The sequence below is a fragment of the Pristis pectinata genome, chromosome 5 (assembly GCF_009764475.1).
Source record: "Pristis pectinata isolate sPriPec2 chromosome 5, sPriPec2.1.pri, whole genome shotgun sequence".
NCBI classification, from domain to species: domain Eukaryota; kingdom Metazoa; phylum Chordata; class Chondrichthyes; order Rhinopristiformes; family Pristidae; genus Pristis; species Pristis pectinata.
Window position 1 is genome coordinate 92,791,684 of NC_067409.1, and position 27,678 is coordinate 92,819,361.

The 27,678-nt window shown below is 38.7% G+C and overlaps 1 protein-coding gene across 4 annotated transcripts in view; it reads right to left on the bottom strand.

Moving 5' to 3' along the window:
• The window catches only part of LOC127570311 (regulation of nuclear pre-mRNA domain-containing protein 1B-like), a 63,650-nt gene that overhangs the window by 25,197 nt on the left and 10,775 nt on the right, over positions 1-27,678 (bottom strand). For 3 of the 4 annotated variants that reach the window (XR_007956331.1, XR_007956332.1, XM_052015740.1), the window contains exons 2-6: positions 24,044-24,173; positions 16,461-16,567; positions 16,265-16,362; positions 6,656-6,782; positions 6,367-6,542 (exon numbers count right to left, since the gene is read on the bottom strand). Coding sequence is in view for 2 of the 4 variants with exons in the window: in XM_052015740.1 (XP_051871700.1) it covers positions 6,367-6,542; positions 6,656-6,782; positions 16,265-16,362; positions 16,461-16,567; positions 24,044-24,173 (638 nt within the window). In the remaining 2 variants the exon portion in view is untranslated. Of the gene's footprint in view, positions 1-5,868; positions 6,226-6,366; positions 6,543-6,655; positions 6,783-16,264; positions 16,363-16,460; positions 16,568-24,043; positions 24,174-27,678 lie in introns of those variants that run through there. The other variant, XM_052015738.1, reaches the window with a different exon arrangement.

Sequence of the window (27,678 nt, forward strand, 5' to 3'; positions counted from 1 at the left end):
GAGTCAGAAGAGGTAGGGGAGGTCCTTAATGAATACTTCGCTTCAGTATTCACCAGTGAGAGAGACCTTGACGTTTGTGAGGATGGCGTATAATAGGCTGATACTATTAACCCCTCACTGGCCACATGAGTAGTACCAAATAATAGGAGGGTGGCAAATGTTGTTCCTTTGTTCAAGAAAGGGAGTACGGAACAACCCTGGGAATTACAGGCCAGTGGGCAAATTACTGGAGAAGATTCTTTGAGACAGGATTTATGGGCATTTTGAGAAGCATAGGCTGATTAGGGACAGTCAGCATGGCTTTGTGAGGGGCAGGTCGTGCCTCACAAGCCTGATTGAATTCTTTGAGGCCGTGATGAAGCATATTGATGAAGGTCAAGCAGTGGATGTGGTGTACATGGATTTTAGTAAGGCGTTTGATAAGGTTCCTCATGGAAGGCTCATACAGAAAGGCAGGAGGCATGGGATCCAGGGAAACTCAGCTGTGTGGATTCAGAATTGGCTTGCCCATAGAAGACAGAAGGTGGTTGTAGATAGAGCGTATTCTGCCCGGAGGTCAGTGACCAGTGGTGTTCCACAGGGATCTGTTCTGAGACCCCTGCTCTTTGTGATATCTATAAATGACTTGGATGAGGATGTGGAAGGGTGGGTTAGTAACTTTGCAGATGACATGAAAGTTGGTGGTGTTGTGGATAGTGTAGAAGGTTACTGTAGGTTACAACAGGACATTGATAGGATGCAGAGCAGGGCTGGGAAGTCACAGATGGAGTTCAACCTAGAAAGGTGTGAAGAGATAGACTTTGGAAGATTGAATTTGAAGGCAGAATACAAGGTTAATGGCAGGACTCTTAGCAGTGTGGAGGAACAGAGGGATCTTGGGGTCCATGTCCAGAGATCCCTCAAGGTTGACGCGCAGGTTAATAGGGTCGTTAAGAAGGCATATGGTGTGTTGGCTTCATTAAGTGAGGTATTGAGTTCAAGAGCCACGAGGTAATGTTGCAGCTGTATCAAACTCTGGTTAGACCACACCTGGAGTATTGTGTTCAGTTTTGGTCACAGGAAGGATGTGGAAACTTTAGAGAGGGTGCAGCGGAGATTCACCAGGATGCTGCCTGGATTGGAGAGCATGTCTTATGAGGATAGATTGAGAGAGTTTGGGCTTTTCTCTTCTCAGCGAATGAGGCTGAGAAGTGACTTGATAGAGGTGTGCAAGATGTTAAAAGGCATAGATCAAGTAGACAGTCAGAGACATTTTCCCAGGGCAAAAATGGCTAACACAAGGGCATGTAATTTTAAGGTGATTGGAGGAAGGTATAGGGGGGACATCAGAGGCAAGTTTTTTTTTTACACAGAGTGCTGGGTGTGTGGAACCCACTGCTGGCAGAGGCTGTGGAGGCAGATACATTAGGGACATTTAAGAGACTCTTAGATAGCCACATGAATGATAGAAAAATAGAGGGCTATGTGGGAGGGAAGGGTCAGATAAATCTCAGAGCAGGATAAAATGTCAGCACAACATCATGCGCTGAAGGGCCTGCAATGTGCTGAAATATTCTATACATCGAAGAGTATCAATTGCTATCTGAAAGCTGCCATTTAAAATCATCAATATGCATTTGATAGTTTACGTATGTGATTAGAACTTTTACTGTATCAGAAGGTATAATGCATGTACAAAATGGGAGATCTATATTCTGTCAAGATAAATGTTCAGGCTTTCTTGAATGTCAAATTACTAAGCAATGCTAAGTAGGAAGAAAATGAACAAAAAGGAGGGCACTTAACTTCAATAATACTTTACAGATATTAAAAAATGGCAAATGTAAGTGCTGGAGCAACATCCCTGGTCTCAGAAGAAGCACTGGACAATATAATGTTGTCCAAGGGCTAAGCTGGAGTGGTGTAAAAAGATTCCAAGACTTGATTGCTACCCAGTCACCTACGCTGGTAAGTGTTGGGCAATTGAGAAGGGATGTACTCAGTCAGACTCTTCCCACAGTTGCATAGCCATCTGGTATTTGCAACCTAAGTTTAGAGCTGAAAATGGTTAACTGAGTGGAGCAAATTGTTGGCAGAAATAGAATCCTACCAAGAAAGAGATGAGGCGTGAAGATGTAAACAAATGAGCCAGAAGCAACAAATCCAACACTTGCCAAAGTGGTGTGTTCTTTCCAACATATGGATTAGGACAACTCTGCTGAGAGTTCTAAGAATAGTGTGTTTATATAATGCCTTCCGCAACAACAAAACTTTCAAAAGCTTTATAGACTTTAGGTGTTGTCATTGTAGTAATATGGGAAGTGTGCAGCCATATTCCACATCATGGGGTCAGTGGAAAATTGGCTGCATAGATCCAGAACTGGCTTGCCTGTAGAAGACAAAGGGTGGTGGTTGAAGGGACTTACTCGGGCTGGAGGCCTGTGAGTAGTGGTGTTCCACAGGGATCTGTGCTGGGACCTCTGCTGTCTGTGATGTCCACAAATGACCTGGACGAGTATGTTGATGGATGGGTTAGCAAGTTTGCAGATGATACCAAAATTGGTGGAGTTGTGAATAGTGTAAGGACTGGTGATGGATACAACATGATATAGATCAACTGCAGATGTGGGCAGAGAAATGGCAGATGGAGTTTAACCAGGATAAATGTGACGTGTTGCACCTTGGTAGGACAAATGTCAGGAGGCAGTATACTCTTAAGGGCAAGACCCTTAACAGTGGTGAAGAGCAGAAAGACCTTGGGGTGCAAGTCCATCACTCAGGTAGGCAGGGTGGTTAAGAATGCCTATGGAATACTTCACTTATTAATTGGGGTATTGAGTACAGGCATCAAGAAGTTATGATGTATCTCTATAAAACTCTGGTTAGGCCACATTTAGAGTACTGCGTGCAATTCTGGTCACCCCACTACAGGAAGGATGTCGAGGCTTTAGAGAGGGTGCAGAGGAGGTTTACCAGGATGCTGCCTGGATTAGAGGGCATGTGCTATCAGGAGAGGCTGGATAAACTTGGTCTTTTCTCTCTGGAGCGGCGGAGGCTGAGGGGTGATATGTTGGAAGTGTATAAAATTATGAGGGGCAAATATAGGGTGGAGAAGTAATATCTTTTTCCCCATTATTGAGAGATCCAATACAAGAGGGCATGCATTTAAGGTGACAGGGGGTTGGTTCAGAACAGACGTGAGGGGTACGTTTTTTACTGATAGAGTGGTGGATGCCTGGAATGTGTTGCCTGATAGGGTGGTGGAGGCAAATTCATGGGGGCATTTAAGAGGGGCTTGGATGAGCACACAAATGAGAGGAAAATAAAGGGATATGGGCATTCTGTAGGTAGGAGGGAATAGATATGTTGGCACAACATTGTGGGCTGAAGGGCCTGTTCTGTGCTGTACTGTTCCATATCTACATGATTATGACTAGGTAGTCAATTTTCAGTAACAGGAAGGATAAATATTGTCCAGAACACATAACTCCTCCACTCCTCTGAATAATGCAATGGGACATTTTGCATCCACTTGAGAGGTCTTAATGGATATTGGTTTTAATATTTTGTCTGAAAGGAATACTCTTCATAATGTTGCACATACTCAGTAATACACTGAAAATCAACCCAGATAGTTACACACAGATGTCTTGAACTCAACCTTCTGTCTGAGCTATGTCTATCATAACTGTGTGAAAAAATTATATACTAAGAATTAAATATCAGGTTACTAATACATGGGCTACATTATTGCCCAAGTATTTCTCTCTTAACCAATGATTGGTTTCTAAAATATAACACAGCAGACTATTACAGCAAATCAGATTCATGCTAATTCTTTGAAAGAATCATCCCTTTAGCATTTGTCAAATATAAGAATAAATTTCCCACCACTCATCATTCCAGATCATGATGTCATGCTGCATAAATAAATTTTCAGAATTCCCATACTCTTTTGCCAATTATCTCCAGTACATGCCCTCTAGCTGATGAACTTCTTTACAGTAGCAATAATTCCACCACCCACTGCTATGTGAAGTTTCCAAATCCAGGTCAGAATCCAAGAAATAGACAATGTTCCCTTTCATTGTCTACTCATACTGAAGTACTGCAGAGATAAGATTTTTTTTTCATCTCTCGGCAATGTTAATAAATCTGCAAACACAAATTTTCTGGCAAATAGACTTGGATTAGTTTGAAGCTGAATGGTGACTTCTAAAATCAGAAACAAAACTGCTATGCTTGTAAGATCTGGACTTTAACTTCTAGAGAAGCAAATGTTGCTGTTTCACAGTAATATGTATTTTGCTACCTCACCACCTTTTTTCCAAAAAAGATACATGAACATTTTGAATATTGTATGTACAAAAAATTCTATGCAGCTGCTTCTTGAATTTAACCTGGGATGTAGTAATGAACTAGCTGTAAGTATTATTGTGTGTATATGCATTAGAAAAAAATTGCTTCATCCTGCCTTCAACGTGAAAACAACTGCATGAGAAGAAGATACCAGTTGCCTACTCCTATGAAAATGGAAGGTAGTTTTCAAGAATTACAAATGGAACAAAAGATCAGGAAACAACTTAGGATATTCCAAACTCTTATTCACGTATACCAAATTACTCTGAGGAAAAATGGTCAAGTCTTCAAACTACCTTGCCAGGAATCAATTTTGGTGGTACTGAAAGAGGGAGAAATGTTAGCCAGGGCATTGGGAAGCTTCTGTTCTTTGAACAATGCATGAGATTTTCAATGCTCATTTAATGGGTAGGCAACATGTTAGCTTAATGTCAAACAGTAGGGATTTCCTATACAATCAAGAGCTTACAAATGCTCAACGTGCATATACAGGAAATAATTCTAATGCTTTAAAAGCAATAGCAAAAGTAACAAAAAGCACCCAGATTAAAAAAAAAACTATTTTCATGCTGCATCATTTCTATTGCTGCAAGGGAAGAACAGATTTCAGAAACTGCATGACTTACAGAATGAAGATATTAGTAGAAATTCTTTCAGAAGAAAACCAATTATCTACCACCATGCAACCATATTCTCAAGTTAATAATGCAGTTACATCGCGTTACCATAGTTTTCTTGAACTTATAGAAATAGTATAACAAGACCATTCAATGGAGATTTATACTTTTCTCTTCAATTATTTTCCTTCCTCTAGGCATTGATCCATTTACTGGAATATCCACAATTAGCAGTCCTCTGGCATCTCACCCAAATCGTCACTATTCATATGAGCCTGGATGGTGGGCGTCGACAGGCTTGCTGAGTGTAGAAAAGCATCACTGCCGATCTCAATTAATATCTCACCCGGTGTCCATGTGTAGGAGTTGGTGGAGAGTAAATGAGGAAGAGGAATTTGACTGACCGTAGCTTGCCTAACCCAGAGGTATCAAGATTGGTTAAAGGTCCCTGTCGCTGTCCTGACTAACATTAGACAAGTCACATTAAAACTGAAAAGTTCTGGTCTTTTTTGGCATAGATAAATAACACAGAAAAATTATTTTCAGACTATTCCACCTATGCCAGTGCAAATTAACAACCCAGGAACAGGATTCAGAAGACCAATAGTAATCAAAAAAATTCTGCAATAAACTTCACTGAGATTTCCTATTTGTATTAAGAAAATCCTGACATCAATATTTTCTATATAAAAACAAAGGAAGAAACAGCAAATATAAACATGCAGTCAAGAGTAGGCCATTTAGTTCTTCAAATCTGTTCTGCCATTCTACTAGACCATTGCCTATCTGCATCTGAATACCGTTGATCTGACTTGGTTCCAACCCACTCCTGCAGCCCCAACACTAAAACAATGCACTTGCTGAAAAAATACCTATCAAGCTCGTTTCCTAAATATGCAATTGATTTATTCAACCTTACTGAAGAATAACTGTGAAATTTTGAGGGAAAACAAGATTGTGTGCAACAATTAAGATTAAATTTGATACCTTTTCAATGTAAAGCTTTTACGGGCAAGTAAAAGTTTTCCTAACTCTTTAGAGACTAGTTTTCATGCAAGGGCCCTTGCAACTACAAAGTCAATTTTCCCCTGGCTCTAACTCTCTTTTGGCTTCAAAAGTATTTATTATTACAATGGGGTCTGTACTGAGCTATCCTGCTCAAAATGAGAACACAACACATACTGTTTATTTGTGGTTTGTTTATTTCTTTAATCAGAAGACTGTCAAGAGACTGAAGGCCAGCAATGAATGGCATATCCACGCCCACCATCTGCAACAGAAGCTATGGAGAGTTAATAAGGTCAACTATGAAGGGTAAATAAAAGGCAGTGATATTTAAGTACTTACCCCAACATCCTAAAAATGTGGATGGCTTTAAAATAAAAAAAGTAAGTTAAAAGAAATTACGCACTTCCAGTTTACGTTCTTTCTCTGCTAGGATTTCGTTTTGACTACGGATGTAATCAGCCAGCATACGTGCCAACTGCTTGCGATCTTCCAGTTCTGCAGCCAGTCTGCCATTGTAGTCTGCCAAGAGCATGCAGGCCTCATCCACTGTTTTTGAAAGTCTGTCTGCAGACTCTTTGTCTAAATTGGAAGCATAAATCACATATCATTATATTCATGAGAAATTTGAACAACTAGTCCTTCATTTAAAGAATATGAAGCAAGCACTTATATATTCTTTATAATTTGCTTACCTGTTATTTTGTCTAATAGAGAAACATCTTGAACTTCTGGTGGCAATGATGCAATCTTCTGACGAACAGTTGCATCACCAGAGGCTGCATTTTCCAGCTCTTGTAATGATTTAATGAGATCCTCAGTCTGATACATGAAACAAAAACAATAATGAGATGAAGGATGGTTTTGCCTGAATATCACTCAGGTCGCCATTTTTTGGTAACAGAGCACCTTTCCTAAATATGAATATGGTAAACCTGCTTATATTTGTTCGTAGAAATATTCACAGGATTGGCGTAGACTTATTCTTATGTAAAACTGAAAATCAGACTATTTATCAGCTGAGTTATAGATTTACAATATGGCCAGTTGTTTTCTGTGAATGTATGAACTCTACAAGACAAACTAATGTACTGGTTAAATTCAGGGTTTACTTAGCCATGAGTGCTGAACAAGTTAGAATTACTTGCCAGTTGTCAGATTACAGTGCAATGATTTTTATTAGAAAAGGGGCATATGGGAGGTGGGTCATGCAGTGAAAATGGAAATACCTTCTGAAGTATCAATTTAGTGAACAAAAATACCATGTGGCATCAATAAACTTAATTCAAACATGACATTTGAATGAATATTTTCATTCCTTCACTGAGTTTCTCTGATTATGGTATTTATTTGATGGTGTCAGCCAAACTAAACACTGCCCAATGATGAATCTTACAATTTGAAGACATTTGATACATTAGATCAGGACTGTTTTAATTGGCTGGGCATATCAGAAATGGGCAATAGCCATAAAATAGGTAACAAAATATGCTGACAGGCAATTAATCTTTAAAACTGTAATAGGAAATCTGCTAACATCATTTGATTAATATTGGCAAATAATATACAAAACATTATTTTAATCTAAAATGCAGATATTAAACTAATACATTAAGTATAAATTATCTTCAACATATTTTATTATGCAGGTAGCAGAAAGAGATAGTATCTTGCATAGCTCTCTAAGGTAAATGTTATAAAATTGCTGTGATGGGAATAATGAACATCTGAGAGTATTTGGAAAGTAAGATCACGTGTTACTCTATGGTCAGTGACTACAAATAGCTGGGTTTTTACTTTCAAGCATCATCTAAATCTCAGTTACGATTAGGACTTTGGAATTCCTTCAAAGAGTATTCTGTCGTTTTATTCTGTATTGGCCACATTTGCAAACTCAACAATGCAGAAGTTGATTGTATTAATATCCATTATGTTGTGATGCATGACAGCTCAATTTTATAGGATAATATTGATAAAGCATCAGTTGTCAATAAATAACTTGCAGTACACCATTGGGAAATTCTGTGGCCAGTACATGTTGTTATATAACATTTAACTTTTAAGATTCCAGCACAATACTTCAACCCATGGGAAAACCATTCAAAGAATTCAATTTTTCTCATACTTAAAACTTTGAAATAAATAGTTAAAGTGAGTGAAACAAATCCAGGGATAAAAAGCTTGTCCCAAAAGTATTTTCTAATAAACAACTAAGGACATTTTGTAACACTGTCTCAAAGATAATGTTTCATACATAAACACAATTTCAAATTGATATCAATTTATCTGTGAATAAATAACAATATGCACTTCATTTTGAATACATTGGTCTTCAAGGAAGTAATTGTGAAGAAACCTCTAGTTGAAATTCTCAGCCTGTCAAAAAATCTTTCAAAATCTGTTGATGCAAAAAAATACATTGCAGAATACACCAAAAATAAATTGATATTTCAATTACAGAAAACTCCACGCTTCTGAGAGATAATACATGTGCAACATAAACTATATAAATATTAACTTGATGGAACTGTAGGTTTGTTAATATTTGTCATAAATTGTGCTTTTGCATGGAGTTAACCAACCCCAAAAAATTTCTGAGCAGGAGCTTAGAAATAGAAAATCATTAGCACATTAGGAATTTCATGATTATAAACATGTCCAATTCATGCTTTTTGAATATATAAACAATGTGAAAAATCATGTTCTGAAATTTAATTGTCTTATTCAACCCTTTGCCACTTTCTGTTGAGGTATGCTTCCCCAATGTGTCACCAGTCAACCAGAGCTCAAGCATACTTCTGCAATTCACATCGAACCATGAAATCTTCCATACAAACTATCATTAGAGAGCAATGAAGCCAAATAAACTGCAATGAGAATATTGCTCTGCCCCAGTCAAGAATACTGTGAGCAACTTGCAGTGTTCCAGCCAAGATAAGCTAAGAACACTAAAATTTGATCAAGGAACTTTCTGCACCTTTTCTTTTTGCAAGGATTTGTTATAAACTTTTCATCAGTCAACTGAAAGCTGCCATAATTGTAATAGTTTTAAATAAATTGTGCAAGCAGTGTACTCAAAATGGGTGATTTTCAAAATGCAAGCAAGGAAACCACACCCATTGAAGAACAGATGATCATGCACGAACTAAAGGACTTCATCTACATAAAGCTTCCTGTACCAATGAGGATTTAACTACTTAAAGCAAACGTCATCAGCATGTTTGGAAATAGACCAAATAAACTCATCAAAGCAAGGAAATAGTGCGCAATGGTTCTTGGGAATTTCCCATAACTGACATCTTTGTGTCACATGTAGTTCAACTCCTTCATCCCTGTATATGCTAGCTTCAAGATCTGCCAACTCATAATATTACCATGGCAATTCTTCAGGAACAAACCATGTATAAAGCAATTTTTTCCTTGAACAATAGGCCTGGATATTTAGCTCTGCTATATTGCAGGGCCATGGAGAACATAACAACAGCACTAGGCAGGCACGTGCTTGCTTCACCATTAAGTTGATCGTAACCACACCCCCTTTTAACTATATCGTTTGATTCCCAGGGAGTCCACAATCTCAGCCTTGAATATGCTCACTGACAGGTCATTGACAACATTTTGCTGAGAGAATTCTAAAGAGTTACAATCTTTTGGGTAAAGAAATTTTGCTTCATCTTAGTCGTAAATGGTTGACCTTGTATCCCAAAGCTAAATTCCTAGCTTACAGACTTTCCATTTAGGGGAAACATTCTCTCAACATCTACGATATCAATCCTTCTGAGAAACATCTTTGCCTTAATGAGATCAGCTTTTATTCTAAACTTCGTTTTATTTAACTCATTTTTTTGGGATGTGGGTGTCGCTGGCAAGTATCTACCGAAAACCCCTTGCTGCCCTCAAGAAGGTACTGGTGAGCAACTTACTTGAACCACTGCAGTAACATAGTGGTTATGAAGAAACTAGATGGCTTGTTGTCAGTCTGTGTTGCACATAGGTCAGATTGTGCAAGGTCTGCAGATGTCCTATCTTGAAGGACATCAGCAAACCACATGGGTTTTAAAATGGTTGTTTTTTTTTTGCATTATCATTACTGTGGTTTGTTTTTTCTTACAATTTCAGATTCTTAAATTAATCTGAGTTTAAATTCCACAGCTAGATTGGGTTTTGAACATGTCTCTGGATTGTTTGCTCAGGACTTAATGTCTGGTCTGGTAATTTACCACCAATATATCCTAGTAAATATCAAGAATCTTGATCTGTCCTTATAGTAATCAACCAAAGAATCAATCTAGTAAATCTATGTTACAATGACTCCAAGATACAGATATTTTCTAGATATGGAGACAAAAATAGCACAAGTACTCCAAATGAAATCTCACCAAACCCCATTCAATCTCAACAGGACACTTTTACTTTCCAACCCGTGATCAATATGAGCCATCATACTTTTTACATTCCAACCTTCTTGCTGGACCCATGCACCAGCACACCAAAATTCCTCTTTTTTGTTCCTGCCATTATGTATATCCTCAAATTTTAAAAATTCCATATGCCACTATTCTTCCCCACTCATTTAACTATTTCTCATTTCCAACTCTTTGCATCCTTCCCACAGCTAATTCTACCACCTAGCTTTGTTTCATCAGCAAGCCTGGATGTATTCACATTCTATCTTTATTGACATAAATATGAATAGTTGATGGCCTAGAATCTGCCAAACTGAATAAGAATTGTTAATTCTTATAACACTTTGTGTTTCAACCAATACTCTATCCAACCACGTAAGCTCTTACTTCGCACAACTTTGTGTGAACACCACATCAAATGTTCTATCGCAAATCTCCCAAAACCCTCAAAAAGCTAACAAATTTGTCAAACATGATCTTCCTTTCATTAAAGCCAAACTGACTCTGCCTAATTACATTGGAGCAGATTATCCATTGCTCTGAAATTATGGGTCACCTGCCTGTTTGCCACATTGTTTGTTACTTGTCAGATCTCACTGAAACTTACAAAATTCTTACAGGCTGGATGGACCAGATGGAGGAGGGTTAATTCCACAGACTGAGGAGTCCAGGACCTGGGGTAGAGCTTCAGAATAAGGGGCAGAACTGAGAGGAATAGTGAACTTTTAGAATTCCCTAACCTAAAGACTGAGGAGGTTCAGTTAGTGTTCATTCAAAGCAGAGATCGATACATTTCTGGCCCTCAAGGAAATCAAGGAATAGGAAGATAGTCCTGGAAAATGGTGCTGAGATTGAAGATCAGCCATGATCCTGATGAATGGCGGAGCAGACTCAAGGAGCCAAATGATCTACTCCTGTTCCTATTTCTTATGTAATGTAATTAACCAATGCACTCCTCATCCAGACGTAATTGGCTTTATTTAAAAGAACATAGAACATTACAGCACAGTACAGACCCTTAGGCTGACGATGTTGTGCCGACATTTTATCCTGCTCTAATATCTATTTAACCCTTCCCTCCCACATAGCCCTCCATGTTTCTATCATTCATGTGGCTATCTAAGAGTCTCTTAAATGTCCCTAATGTATCTGCCTCCACAGCCTCTGCTGGCAGTGTGTTCCGAGCACCCATCATTCTGTGTAAAAAATTACCTCTGACATCCCCCCATACCTTCCTCCAATCACTTTAAAATTATGCCCCCTCGTGTTAGCCATTGTCGCCCTGGGAAAAAGTCTCTGACTGTCCACTCGATCTATGCCTTTTATCATCTTGTACACCTCTATTAAGTCATCTCTCATCCTCCTCCACTCCAAAGAGAAAAGTCCAAGCTCACTCAACCTATCCTCATAAGACATGCTCTCCAATCCAGACAGCATCCCAGTAAATCTCCTCTGCACCCTCTCTAAAGTTTCCACATCCTTCCTATAATTAGGCGACCAGAACTGAACACAATACTCCAAGAGTGGTCTAACCAGTTTTATAGAGCTGCAACATTGCCTCGCGGCTCTTGAACTTAATACCATGACTAATGAAGGCCAACACACCATACACCTTCTAAACAGCCCAATCGACTGCCTACGAACGTGAACCCCAAGATCCCTCTGTTCCTCCACACTGCTAAGAGTCCTGCCATTAACCTTGTATTCTGCCTTCAAATTCAATCTTCCAAAGTGTATCTCTTCACACCTTTCTGGGTTGAACTCCATCTGCGACTTCTCAGCCCAGCTCTGTATCCTATCAATGTCCTGTTGTAACCTACAGCAACCTTCTACACTATCCACAACACCACCAATCTTCGTGTCACCTGCAAAATTACTAACCCACCCTTCCACATCCTCATCCAAGTCATGTATAAATATCACAAAGTGCAGGGGGTCTCAGAACATATCCCTGTGGAACACCACTGGTCACCAACCTCCAGTCAAAATACGCTCCATCTACAACCACCCTCTGTCTTCTATGGGCGAGCCAATTCTGAATCCACACAGCTGAGTTTCCCTGGATCCCATGCCTCCTGCCTTTCTGTATGAGCCTTCCATGAGGAACCTTATCAAACGCCTTACTAAAATCCATGTACACCACATCCACTGCTCGACCTTCATCAATGTGCTTTGTCACATCCTCAAAGAATTCAATCAGGCTTGTGAGGCACGGCCTGCCCCTCACAAAGCCATGCTGACTGTCCCTAATCAGCCTATGCTTCTCCAAATGCACATAAGTCCTGTCTCCAAGAATCTTCTCCAGTAATTTGTCTACCACTGAAGTAAGACTCACTGGCCTATAATTCTCAGGATTGTCCCTATTCGCTTTCTTAAACAAAGGACCAACACTTGTCACTCTCCAGTCATCTGACACTACTCCTGTGGCCAGTGAGGATGCAAAGATCATTGCCAAAGGTGCAGTCATCTCTTCCCTCGCTTCCCGTAATAACCCTGGATATATCCCATCTGACCCCGGTGACTTATCTACCCTAATGTTTTTCCAAAAGTTCCAGCACATCCTTTTTCCTCACGTCGACATGTCCTAGCGTATCAGCCTGTTGTACACAAACGTCAAGGTCTCTTTCTCTGGTGAATACTCAAAGTATTCATTGAGGACCTCTCTTATCTCTTCCAACTCCAGGAACATTTCCTCTTTTATCCCTGATTGGTCCTACCCTCACTCTAGTCATCCTCCTATTCTTCACATACATATAGAACGCCTTGGGGCTTTCCTTAATCCTACTTGCCAAGGCCTTTTCATGCCCCTTCTAGCTCTCCTAAGTCCATTCTTAAGCTCCCTCCTGGCTACCTTGTAAACTCTTCCAGAGTCCTATCTGATCCTTGCTTCCTAAACCTTAGGTAAGCGTCTTTCTTCCCTCTTGACAAAATATTTCTATGTCTCTTGTCAACCATGGTTTCTTCACTCTTACCAGCCTTACCCTGCCCCAATGGAAAAAACCTATCCAGAACCCCAGCGAGTACTTCCGAAACAACCTCCACATTTCCGTGGTGCACTTCCCCAAGAACATCTACGCTCCCAAGTTCCTACCTGATAGCATCATAATTCGCCCTCCCCCAATTAAATACTTTCCCATATCATCTGATCCTATCCCGCTCCTAGGCTACGGTAACTGTTAAGGAGTTATGGTTACTCGACACGAGTTAAGTTCGAGACTCTTTGTTTTTGACTAATGTGTGTAACTCAAGTTGGAAACAAGATTTCCCCAGATACCTAACTAATCCCTTGATGATTACTAATTGATCCTGTCTCATTATACAAGATCAGGTCTAAGAGAGCCTGTTCCCCACTTGGCCCTAAGACATCTTGTTCAGAAAATTGCTTCAAATGAACAACAAACTGATCCTCCAAGCTACTTTCATCAATTTGATTTTCCCAGTTTTGTATGAAGATTAAAGTCCGTTATAATTATTGGCTCCGCTTTATTGATTAGTTTTCTCTGCAAATTGTAATTCTGCTGTTAGGGAGCCTGTAAACTATTCCAACCAATTGATTTTTCTCATCCCCACTTCCTACTTAGTGCTAAGATCATTCTTATTTACCACCATCACTTTGCCCCACAATTCCTCTCCCTAAACACATTTTTTTATCTTGTCTGCAATTTTTAAACAAGTACCCTGGAATATTTAATTTCCCACCTTGATCAGCATACAACCACTTCACTATGAAAGCTATTAGATGAAACTCATTTGTCTCTATTTAAACCATTGGTTCATGCACTTTGGTTCAAATGCTTACAAGTGACACAGGTGACAATCCCAAGGTTATCGTCCATGGTCCAAGTTGGAATCTCATTGATTTCATCTCAACTTTCCATTACAAGTGCAGAGAATAATACCTATCCTCCAACTTAATTGTCTTCTACCACTATGGACCTAAATGTTCTTAACTTTGACAGGCCCACGAAGATACTCCTTGCAGGTCACCTCTGATTTCTGCACTTGCCTGTGCATTGCAATGCAGAAGTCAGAAATCAGATGCCAGGCAGAAAGCGTGTCACACCTGTTGCACAAGGGGAAAGGCTGAGATTCTTGCAACATTATATCCTGGGTCTTCATACTTGCCTGACTTATCCAGGGTAGCACCCAAATCCAAGCTCCTATCTCACTTAAAGGGTGTGATTGCTGGATCAGATGATTAGGGGACCTACACTGTCCATGCTCTGTAATGTCTGCAACGTAGACTTCAGCTCTAACAGATTTTTTTAATTCATCAAAACTTAACCAGTCTATACCCTGGAACTATCTTTTAACTCTGCCGGTTATTTATTTCAACACCTACTGCAACAATTCTGCTGCCACTGGTTGCTCTCCATTTAGCCATACTCCATCCATGTTAGTCTTAGAAATAAGTTTCAGGCTTCTCCAAATCTGGTGTCACTCCAGTCTTATTCTGTCAGTGCTTACAGTTCACAAGCTAAATGGTGTTTGCCTTCTCACATCACCAGGTGTTACTGAATACTGATGACGAATGTGAAGCTAGAATTATTTGGATATCTTGGGAATGTATTCTAATTCAAATTTTAAAAAATCAACATAAAAGATCAATACTCTACAGGAATATGAACAATGCTTCTTGAATGAAGTAATTTAAAAGTCCTATGCAGTCTAATACTTCTCCTCATCCCAGACACAATTCTATTTTATATTTGGGCTAAATTATTTAAACTCTTTGTGATGCCACTTTTTGGGACCTTATTTCACTAGTGTTCAAGACTGCTAAAAAATGTTCGAATTTTAAATAAGAACAGTTGCTTTCATTTTGATATCCGTACTCATAAAATATACTTGAAAGCAAATCAGTTCAGTCTTCTGTCAAGTCATCTTTATTATCTCTGTCGCTTTGTAAGTGCTATTAAGGGCAAGAGGGTAGGTATGTAAATTAAAGGTATCACAACTTTTTTTAACCACACAGGAAGCCATTCAGCTACTGTGCCTGTGCCACTTGGCCACCTAACCTCATCCTGTTTCCTGAACTTAGTCCAAAACCCTCCACATTACAGCTTTTCAAGTACACTCTCATTCACACAGTGAGTTCCAGACCTCTGCATCATTCTGGTTGAAAATATTTGTCTTAATCCCCCCCTCTAATCATTTTACCAATTACATTAAATCTATGCCCTGGGTCTTTGGCCCCTCAGCTAAGGAAAATTGATCATCTCTATATACTCTAGCTAGGTCCCTCACTTTTGTACAATTCCCCTTAGTTTCCTTTGTCTTACAGAAAACAACTGCAGACTATCCAATCTTTCCCAATAGTTAAACAACTTCCAATCTTGCTGCTTCCTCATAAATCTCTTACATCCTCTGCAGTGAAAACCCATCTTTTCTGTAATGAGGTTACTAGAATTGTAACTAAGCTGTAGTCTAACTAAGCCATACAGAAGTACACCCTTCAAATGAAAATCTCCCAAACGTTTAGTCAGCAGATAAATATTAGTTAGTTTACTTATTGAGCCTGTGTACTATTGTAAATTGGACACAGAATTTCCTGATAATGACCTGTAAGTTATTTTGTGACAAACCTCTAGTCATGACATCACAACTGGCAATCCTCTCCTGCGAGGCAGTCATCCTGCAATGACACAAAAAGCACCTTCACCAGCATCCACAGGTTGCAGTGAAACAAACTCAAAACAATAAAACCTCCAAAGTAACAACTGAACTATTTCAATTTAAATTGGTTTAGCCATTCAGGAATTACTATAGCATTTAATTTGAACTCTCCTGAGTTTAGATGAAACCTACTTTTGGACTTTTTTTTAAATCAAGGATGCATAACTATATGTAATTTGTATAATGGATACTTTATTCTTTTCTTAAAATGCCTGGTATTACCTCTGGTGGTTCTTTAGGTGTACTGTTAGAAAGATAGTCATCATCTTCTTCCTCCTGTATTTGATCAAAGGTACGTTTCTTGGCCTTTTTATCTGTTGCTTAATAGGTAGCAAAAGAAAATTTAAATTTAATCAACAGTAAGTTAATAAAACATGGTTGATCTTGCTGGGTAAAAGTGCAATGTATTTATACGTACAAAGAATCTGCTTAAGTTGGTCAATGAAATTGTTCTCATAAACCATCCTCTCTTGCCAAATTGCTAATACTCTTTCCAAGTGCTTCTTGCAATTTTCATCAGACTCACTGTCAAGCAAGAAAAGAAATGATGAATTAGAGTAAACTTAATCCCAAGGACACATATCTATGTCCAGTTAACCAAGATACTTTGGCCTTCAACATGTCCATTTCAATAGATATGACCAAATTTGGAACTCTCACACTCATAGTGTCATGTCAATGGTGGAAAGATCACACGTTTAAAAGGTTTATAGACACAGCATTTTAAATTAAGCAAAATTTTCCTTTGCTTTCATTAGAAAACATAGTAAAATGTCAATGATTAGTTTATTCAGAACACATAAGTTAAAATACAGGTGACCCTTGGATTACGGGGTGGAAGTGGGTTTGTGTTTCTAAAAACCAGTCTGTATCATAATTTTCCAAAACGAGAAGCTGTGTCATCTGTGCCCGCGTCAAGAAAAGTGAGTTGAAAAAAAAGTGTTCATTTATTAATTTTTTTAACATATAAATTCTTTGAGACTGAATTTTATTCCGTATCTTAAATTGTTGGGTAGTGATTTGTGAATTCTGTAGGAGCAAATTTCCATTACCTGATCAGCCATAATGCAGGGATCGCCTGCACTAAGGATTAAGATATGTACAATACATAAAAATGATTTAAAAAACATTTAGTCCATTTGCTCTCATTATTAAAACATTCAGTCTGATTGTCTCTTTACAGTGTCTGCCTATTTTGAAAATTACCCTTGTACCTGTATCAGCCATCACACCTTGGATTCTTTTCAGGTGCTGATCAACAAAGAAATACCTATCAACACCAATTCTTTACGACTCTGTTCCCATCTTGAACCTCCAACAAATTTGAAAACACTGAAAAACAAAAATCTGCAAATGCTGCAAGCCTGAAAAAAGCCCAGAAAATGCTGCAGATGCTCAGCAAATCTATGCAGAAACAGGATTAATCTTTAAGATCAATGATCCCTTATAAAAGTGAAAAAGCTGCAGGGAGGGGGTGAGGGTGAGGGAATTGTCCATGATAGGGCAGGGACTGAGGTTGTCCAGGTTACATAATTGCTTTCCACGACATCTAAAGAGAGGGAGATCAATGAGTGTTAACAATAGCTGATTTGCCTGAAAGAACACAAATAGACTGAATGGAGACAGCAGAGATTAAAGGAAATAATGCTGGAATTGTAAGATGTTTACTGTCTTTCAATTTTAATTTTCCAAACCACCCCAACTTTGCTCTCTCTCTGTCCTTCTTTACAACAAAGCCTAAAGTAAGCTTGAAGAACAGCAGTTCATCTTCTATCTAGGCACATGGCTATCTTCAGGATACAATGCTGAATTCAACAATTTCAGATAACCTGTGTTTTTTTCCAGTTTGTGCCAGAACTGGCCAACCTGCAGGTCATCCACTTTAACAATCTCCGCACACATGCCACCTGATCTGTTGGATATTTCCAGTATTGTTTATTTCAGATTTGCAGTAATTCTATGTTCAGTATCACAAAGTTCCAGCACTTATTTTCCCTCTACAGTCTTCATTAATCTTCCTTTATTTGCATTCCTCCAGACCTATTGGCTATGATTAACAAGTATTGACTTCCCTCTCTTAAACAGAACTGACAGCAATTATGTCACCCAGGCAACGTTGGTCTCTGCCCATAGAGACATTTCCTTTGTTCGCTGCAACCCTCCCTTCACTGTATCTTAAAACACATTTATTTTCTCAATTTTCCAAATCTGATGAAGTGTTGTGAAATGTTAACTTTGTTTTTCTCTCTCCACAGATTATGCCTGACGCCCTGAATATCCGCTTTATCTCATTTTATTTTGAATCTGGAAAACATTGATTTGTTTTGTTTCCTTTAAAATTATTTTTCTGCCCCTCTGGTTCTTTCTTAAGATAGCTATCTAAACCTGAGGAACTCCTTCTGCCTAGTTGCTTCTCATAGCTTCTCCTCATAATCCTGGAAATCAATCCTCTCCTCTACTGTATTGAGTCAACCATGGCTCAGTTCTAGTGCTCAACTCCAAGCCAGGGCTAAAAGGATTCAAATCCCTCCATCTGCATCTGAGCCTATACTGTAGGCTGATATTAGTACTGCACTATATTGAGGGAGTGCTACAAACAATGCAAAAATGAGCAGGGGAATTCCCTAAGTTCCCTGACCAATATTCATCAGTCATCATAGTTCCTCAAGACTTTGCAATAAAGTAATTGCCTGGCTTAGTATATTAGGACAGAGCTCCATTTACATTACTGGTTTTGAGATGTTCCAGGATTGCGAAAAGGTGGAATTTATATGTTTTTTTTTAATTACAGGCAACCTCCTCCCCCGCTACGGCGATTCAGATAATGGAAATTGGCCCTCACAGAATTCACAAATCACTTCCCAAAAATTTGAGATACATAATAAAATTCAATCTCATGGAATTTATGTGACAAAAATAAGTAAACAAACAAAATATGTCTTGTTATTGACACCCAAAAAACTTTGCACCGAAGTGAAGTACTCATAGTAACATCAAATCAAACAAAACATTTGAGCCCCTATTATACATGGGGTGCAGTTCACATTTCACAAAGTTATACAATGCAATCTGTAGTTTTATAAAGACACTGTACAGTTATGTTCGTATAGAAACCGAGGTAATTTGATATAGTCAAACATTTTACATCAATATATCATGCATAGTTTACATGGACTCTACAACCTCTAGCTATATAAATGAGTGAGGCAGCTTGCTTGGCTCTGGTGAAACAGTGAGAATGCAGAAGAGTTAAGAGGAAGTTCTAGATCTGCTGGTCGGAATTGTGACTATTCATGGACAGTGGGTAGTTGCCGTATTGAGGAGGTGGTTGCATTGAATGAATCTTGAAGAACGATAATTCAAATGTACTTTATTGGCTGTGAGGTATGCTTGAATATTTTGAAGCCACAAACACTTTGTTATTTATTCAGTTCCAGATGTAGGCTCACTGTGATTATGCGTTCCACATCTTGTTGAGGGTGGGGCTGTATTTAACCACAATAGATAAAATAGCGTCTCTTGGTTTACACTTCAGGGATGCTTTCAGAAGGGAATCGCAGCATTGAGCTGATGTCCATGGAAATGAGATTTTGTCATTTTCCTAGCTTGCCTGGATGGACATAAAAACAATCAAAACATGAGATTGAAAACTCCACTAGAGTGGCAGGTTTGCTTTAAATATGTCTGTCCAGTATTCACTGTCTGTCTGTCATTGTTCTTCAAAGTGGCCATGGACCTTCTACATCTCTAGAGTACTGCGTTTGGTATTTCTTTAAGATGTCACTTTTATTCATGTTCAGTGAAGTGAAGTTTACCTGTAAGCTTTTGGAACGGCATAATCTAGATTTACAGAAGACAGTTGCCTGATTTGTTTATTCATTTCTATTGTCAAGCTTTTTAACTGACATACTAATCTGGGTGAAGTTAAGCCCTTCTAGTTCCCAGGCCTAGGTTAAAAGACCTAGCAATATTTGAGGCCATTTGTCCACCAAAAGTAACTTGGAGATGTTTGAGTTGCAGGAAAAAAAGACTTTTGTAACTAGCCTGGTTGGATATTTTATGTTCATGTCCCCTTGCCTGTACTCAAGGATTCACATGCTCACCCCCACTTACATCACTAGAGATGCTTTGACTGGGATCCACAGGAAAAATCAAAATGAGAATTATTATCACTATCTTATATAATGTGAAACTTGTTGTTTTGTGGCAGCAGTACAGTGTAAAGACATAGAATTATTATAAATTACAAAATAAATAAATAGTGCAAAAAAAGGAATAACGAGGTAGCATTCATGGACCGTTCAGAAATCTGATGGCGGACGGGAAGAAACTGTTCCTAAATCATTGAGTGTGGGTCTTCAGGCTCCTGTACTTCCTCCCCGATGGTAGTAATGTGAAGGGCATGTCCTGGATGGTGTTCCTTGAGACACCACCTCTTGAAGATGTCCTCAATGACGGTCAGGGTTGTGCCTATGATGGAGCTGGCTGAGTCTACAACCCTCTGCAGCCTCTTGCAATCCTGTGCATTGGAGCCTCCATACCAGGCTGTGAGGCAACAAGTCAGAATGTCTCCACCATACATCTATAGAAATTTGCAAGTCTTTGGTGACATACCAAATCTCCTCAAACTCCCAACAAAGTAGAGCCATTGGCATGTTTTCTTTGTGATTGCATCAATTTGTTGGGCCCAGGATAGATCCTCCAAAATGTTGATACCCAGGAACTTACAGCTGCTCACGCTTCTCACCGCTGACCCCTCAATGAGGACTGGTGTGTGTTCTCCTGATTTCCCCTTCCTGAAGACCACAATCAATTCCTTGGTCTTGCTGACATTGAGTGTGAGGTTGTTGTGACACCAATCAGGAGATCTATCTCACTCTTGGATGCCTCTTCGTCGCCATCTGAGAGTAACTGCCATCTTGTACCCAGTACAATGGTGATATAGGAATGTGGAAATCACTGGTGTATACCAAGAATATGAAGTGCAAGCACAGGAGTGTAATCTGCTCCACTCTTTTACGTTGAATGGGAGTACCAGGTATGGCCAAAGTCAGAGGTTGAGGCTAATGAATTTATATAGTGGACTCAACTGGACCTAATGTTGTTTCTTGAAAGGCAACCCCATATAAAGCACATTTCACCTGCGTGAACCATCCTAAAGCAAATAGCGTTCAGCTTCAAGGTGAAACATTTTTAATTGCAGGTTTGTAGTTGCTGCAGAGAAAACATGCAATCCTACTCTCTGTGTTGCATGAAGTGTAGAGGTACAATAAGAAAGCTTGGTGCAATACCAATGCTTGAAGACACAGACTATTATTCTACCGTGTAACATCTACAAAAAATGGGTAGGATGCCTTGCTGCATAACAGGGACATGCAATATTTTATGATCAGTGTGCCAAGTACCAGGCTTTGTACAGTAAAACTCTGTTAATTTGGCATGCTTGGGACTTCAGTGGTGTTTATCTACATAGTTTCTGAATCAGGTCTATAAAAACTCCAATGCATGTTTAATTCACATTTTTTTATATGTTACACAGCAGAATAATACATTTTCCAGTGAACCGATAAGCTTTAAGGGTGTGTGGCAGCCAGGTTCTGTTGAGTTTCAAGGGAGTGTGGGAACTGGGGCCCCACTAGAGTTTCAAGGGAGCGTGGAAACTGGGTTCTTGGTTGAACTATCAGGATTTCCGAACAATCAGACAGCAGATTATTGGAGTTTTTCTGCAGAATTCATCAATTTAGTGGATTCCCCAATCAGAGATTTTTATTGGGAGTTAGAAATAGCTGATACTGGATGATATTTCTTGAGAGTTGGCACACAGGAGCATGGCTTGTTGGGATGAATTTGCACTCAGATTTGAAGGACAGTTCCAAAAGGCTTACCTGCAGCTGGCAGTTCCAAAGCGAAGTGACAGCCAACTGCGTGCCATGATTCAGCTCTGCAAAGACTCATCAACAGCATCCATCTATACTAACACGTTTGGGAAACAGGTGACTGACCAAATTGACCACCATAACTGAGAGGCAGCCTGAAAGTAACTGTGTTCTGTGCAGTGTCTTCCAGCAGGCATCAACAGTTGGATCCCAAGGCTTCTAGAATGCCAAGGCAGCCAATGTCTATAAGGGACATTGAAAACCGTTCAAATGGATTCAATTAAAATAATTAGTGAAGACGTTACATCTAATTAAAATACATAAAATGGTAAACCACCTACCACTCTTCCACAGAGAGCTGTAGATGTTACGTCAGATGGCAAAGTGCATCTGACCCCTCAGCTCAGCACATCAGTTCTCCGCTGTTCTCTGGTGAGCCCAATAGCACAGCAAGAGGGCAAATGAGCTATTTGAGCACCTATGGGCAGAAGTCCAAAATGAGCTGATTTGGGCCAATGATTTCACACATTGAATAAATCTGAAGCAAATACTAGGGGTGGGCATGCAATTGCAGTTGTGCACAACTGTGAAGTCTTCTCATTCGGAGTACATGCCATCCCCAGGTAATGAGGTGGTTCCGTTTTTACAGATGTCCATAAGTCAATTTTGTCCATAAGTCAGAAAATACACAAAAATCACTCAATATCATAACCATACTTCCTAAGTTTTGTCATGAATGGCATCAAAAGCAGATAGGACTGATAAGAACAACTACTAAAAGTGGAGAGCGCAAGGAAACCAGTTCTGCCATTCATAGGAATGAACCTATGTATGTCAAACATCTGAATTTAATATTACAGGAGCTCATTTGTATGTAGATGGTATCCATAAATCAGGCATTCATAACCCAGGAATGGCATGTACACAAGTTATGATTTATGACATTCTCCTGTTATTTGACTGAAGTGGCTTCTCTTGCAGTAGTAAAACTGAAGTTCTTCTGTATAAATTGGTGGGTCAGCTTGGGATTGATTCTGCTGACTGCTAGGCACTGAATTGGCACTCACCTGGTTTCTTGTTGCTACAGCACCGGTCAAGTCTCCTTAATACTGGGCTCTCAATGTCTGGTGTTCTTTATGATCTGAAGCAGTGATGGGTGGGTGGTGATAGATGGATTATGTTGCCTTTCAGGCAAGAGTATTTTCTTTGGAGGTAACTTTGGCTATAGAATGGCACCAGTTTACATTCTCAAAATTTTAATCTGAATGAGTGATGCAGTTTTTTTGCTTCAATTAGTTTATCCTTACTTTCCTCCTATCTTCTCTCTGCATTCAGTGCAGTGATGTGTATTGATTCAGTGATCATTGCTTTATTTTTTCCTCCCTCACTCCAATTCCAAAGCCCCATCTCTTTCACCCCTTCCACTCTCCCAAATGGTGCAACTTTCCAGCGAGATTTTACAATGATAAGTAAGGCAATCAAGACTGCAAAGATCATTGGAGCTAAGCAGTTACTAAAAGTGGAGAGCTGAACCAAACAGCATCGATATTCCAGAATTCTATACTCCTCTGTACCTATCTAAGGGGAGCATGGTTAACTGGTTGAGAAGACAATGTACAAAATGCACAAAATGCGTTAGACAACAACCAATGTTGTGTAACTCTAGTGAAAGTAATGCAAAGCTTTTTTGTTTACAAACAATGAATGTACAAGTGAAGGAACCTATACTTACTGCAAAACATTAAAAAATAAAATGCTTTCCAATATGAGGCATAATTCTGCTGAAATTCAATTGTCCACTCTAAATCTCAATTCAGACTTTTTCCAAACATACCTCACGTTATTAACATTCAATCAAGAAGTCCCACTACTTAACAATATTTCAGTTTAAAGTGTGTACGAGAGAATGAAACAGATTCTGCAAGTTTGATGTTTCACAAATCACAGAAAGGTCATTCAGAAGAAATTACATCAATCATTTTACAAAGGGAAAAGATAGCAGCTCAAATTTAATAAAAACTAAAACAAAATCTTACTACATTTCTATTCAATTAATCTTAATATTCTGGAATTTACTATGTAAGTATGGGCAGGCGCTAATCAATCACATTGAACGCAATGGTACCTTGAAACATGCGAAAATGCATCCACCAAAACAGGCGCAAAGTCCTTGGTAAATTCTGGTCCCTTTTTCTTGCTATTCTGAATCACATCATTTGCCAGATAAAGGAAGGTCAGTTTTCTACTTGGTTTCGCTGTGGAGAAAAAAAAAGATAGGTAAAAGAATTCAAGTTCTAACGATTGATTATGCCTGTTATTTTTTCTTGCAAGACATTAAAATGAATCTACACAATGACACACAAAAATTAACAAACTGCAACAATAATTAAACAGTCTTTTGCATTTAGTGTTTTAATCTTTTAAACTTTAATACTGTAGTAAACCAGCATACAGAGCAATAGCAACCTCAAAGAACATTTGGCCGAGGGCTAGGAATCAGGGCAGTTGTGGTGAATGGTTATTTTCCCAGACCAGAGGGAAGTGCTGTCCCCCAACCCCTGCTCCCACCACAGGTAGCATTAAGACATTTATTTTCTTAAATAAAAATCAAGAACTTAAGTTGGATATACTTTTCAGAAGTCTGCAAATGATGAAACTAGTAAGCAGTAGGGAAATTAGCAGATTAACAGACAGACTCTTGAAATGGACAGACATATGGTAGATGAAATTTAATAGTGAAGTGTGGAGTAACACTTTTGGAAACAAAGAATGAAAAGTGACTAACAGGTGTAAGGGGACACAGCAATGGAAATACCATGAGTTCACATATACAATTTTTTGATAATGGTAGGTCAACACAAAATAGTAGAAGGCCATGAGGCCTCTCATGCCTGCTCCACCATTCAATAAGATCATGGCTGATCATTGAGCAACTTTCCTGCACTAAGCCCATATCCATTGATACAAATATAAAAATCTTTTAATTTCTATACTGAATATACTCCACCACTGAGATTTCAGGTCTCACATAGGGAATTCCAAATATTCACTATTTGCTTAGCGAAGATATTTCTTCTCATTTGCTGAACAGCAGGCTCCTTAATTTTGAGAGTACATCTCCTGTTTTCAAACATCCCATATACTAAGAATTAATCTAATGAACCTTTGTAGTACTGCCTATTGCAAGTACATCCTTCCTTGGATATGGTGACTAGGACTGTACAGGTTATTCCAGGTATGGCCTTACTTAGGCCCTACATAATTGAAATCTTTACTCTGGCATTCAAATCCTCTTCAAGATGCAACACACTGTTTATCTTCCCGAATGCTTGTTCTCTCTGTACTTTCAATTATTTGTGATGAGGTAACCCAGGTCCTTTTGAACACTAACAGCTTTCAATTTCTCACCATTTAGGGAATACTTTTCTAATTGTGCTACAACAGTGATGACCTTATATTTTTCAACATTAAATTACATCCTGCTCACAAGCCACAGAAGCACTGAGCTACGTACCAGCAACAATCTGGATATGTTACACTTAATCTCCTTGTCCAAAGAATTAATATAGATTGTGAACAGTTGAAATTCCAGTGCAACTGCCTTGCAGAAGCCCATCAGCCACAGTCTTGCAACCTGAAAGTGACCTATTTATTCCCATTTTTGTTTTCTGAATCCATCCCAAACACATATGTTCTACTTTAGTTTTAATAACATCAGCAGCATTTTATCAAAGGCCTTCGGAAAGTCCAAATGCACATTAACTGGTTTATACTATCTATTCTGTTAGATACAATCCATGTGCGAAGTCACCACTTCCTTAATAATAGATGCTAGTATTTCCTCTACCTCTGACATTCGACCAACTGGTCTGTTGTCCTGCATTTTCTGTTAAACCTTCCTTTAAAGTGAGGTTACATTTGCCACTTTTCAATATGGGAACTGTTCTATAATTGGATTTTGGAAGATTACAACCCATCCATTCACTATTTCCATAGCCACTTCTTTCAAAACCTTGGGTTGTAGGTCATCAGGTCCTGGGGATTTATCAACTTTCAGTGCCATGTAGTTCTTTAATAGTATTTTTCAAACAATGTACCATGTTCCATTATTTCCAGGATTCCTATGCCTCAAATTTTTATTCAAATTTTTCTGCTATTTCCTCATTTCTCCTGAATCAGTCTGCAAGGAACGACATTAACTTCTGGTAATCTTTTCCTTTTTATATAGAATCTTTTACAGTACGTTTGTTTCTGATTGTTCTCATATTCTACTTTCCTTATCAACAGCTTGGAGCTGTTTTGCTGAATTCTGATATTTTCCCGATCCTCATGCCTACCACTTTTCTTCGCAACAACCCTTTCCTATAATCCAACATATTTGTTAGTTACCTTTAGCACACTTTCCTCTTGGGGTCTGACATCTTAAAGGAACATATGCTGGTCGTAAACTATTTATCCTTTCAACTTTAGCCATTGCTTCGTTTACTGTTGCACATTTTATTGTAGTTTACCCAATCTACCATAGTCTTCGTCTACTTCACAACTTCATAGTCTACTATGTTTAGATTTCAAATCCTAGTTTCAGATGGAACTAAATCACTTTAAATCTTTTATGTAAATTCTTTATAAATGATCATTCTTCCCTAAAGGCCCCTTTAACTACCCAATTATTAAGGTTCACATTGCACAATGTTAAATTAAAAATAGCTTGTTCCTTCAGTGGTTCCACCACATACTAATCTCAAAAAGTTTCTTGTACACTAGGAATTAGTCCTCCACACAATTATTCTAACCCAGTTTGCTCAGTCTATTTGTAGATTAAAGTCAACCAAAATTATTGCTATTACACAAGCCTCTAATTTCCTGATTTGTAACATCACTACTATGTGGAGAGTTGTAGAATCTCCCACGTTTTCTGCTCCTTACTCATTCTGAAATTTGATCTAGGATCTCAACTGTCTTTATCCCATTATCGGGGTACCTTTTCTTTTCCATTCTTCCTCTTTTTTCCTGAAAAAATCTCTCAGAATACTTAAATTCCCACATCTCTGCAACAGCATTAATTTCCTTTTGTCCATCATTTATTTTGTTACAAATGTTGTGTGGATTCAGATAAAGAACCTTCAGTTTTAACTTAACCGCCCATTTAATGGCTACATCCTTTCATCCAATAGACATTCCCCCTTTCCACCCACTGCCTTCTCACCTTCTCTGTTAACTTTTTTTCTCACTTCTATTGAATGGTCTTCATCCTGAAACTTCATCTTTCCACAGATGCTGCCTGACCTATTTAGTTCTTTCAGGATTTTGTTTTTATTTCAGTTTTGTCTTATTACCATTTCCCCCTGCTCTGACTCCAATTGGAGGTATTTATTATGCTATGTTCCTTTCTGTAGTGAAGAGAAATGGGTAATGGTAACCAGGGATTATTTTGTCCATTTTCTTTAATGTCTTAAATTTCTTCTCAGCAGAGCTCTCCTCCCAACTATCTGTGTTTAAACCTAACCTCTATCCCTAGTTATTCATTTGCATGCAGATCCCAGCTTGATCAAGCAAACTCTGTGCCATAAAAGAGTTCCCTCTTTTCAAGTAATGGCACCTGTGCCTCACGAGGTGAAGCCCATTTCTTCCATAACCAGTCTTTCTTCCACACTAATCTTTGAACCATTCACTCAAATGTGATGGTAATTTGCACTTAGCATCAACAGCAACCTAGCAAATATCACCTTTGTGGTTGTTTTTTTTCCACTTTAATGTCAT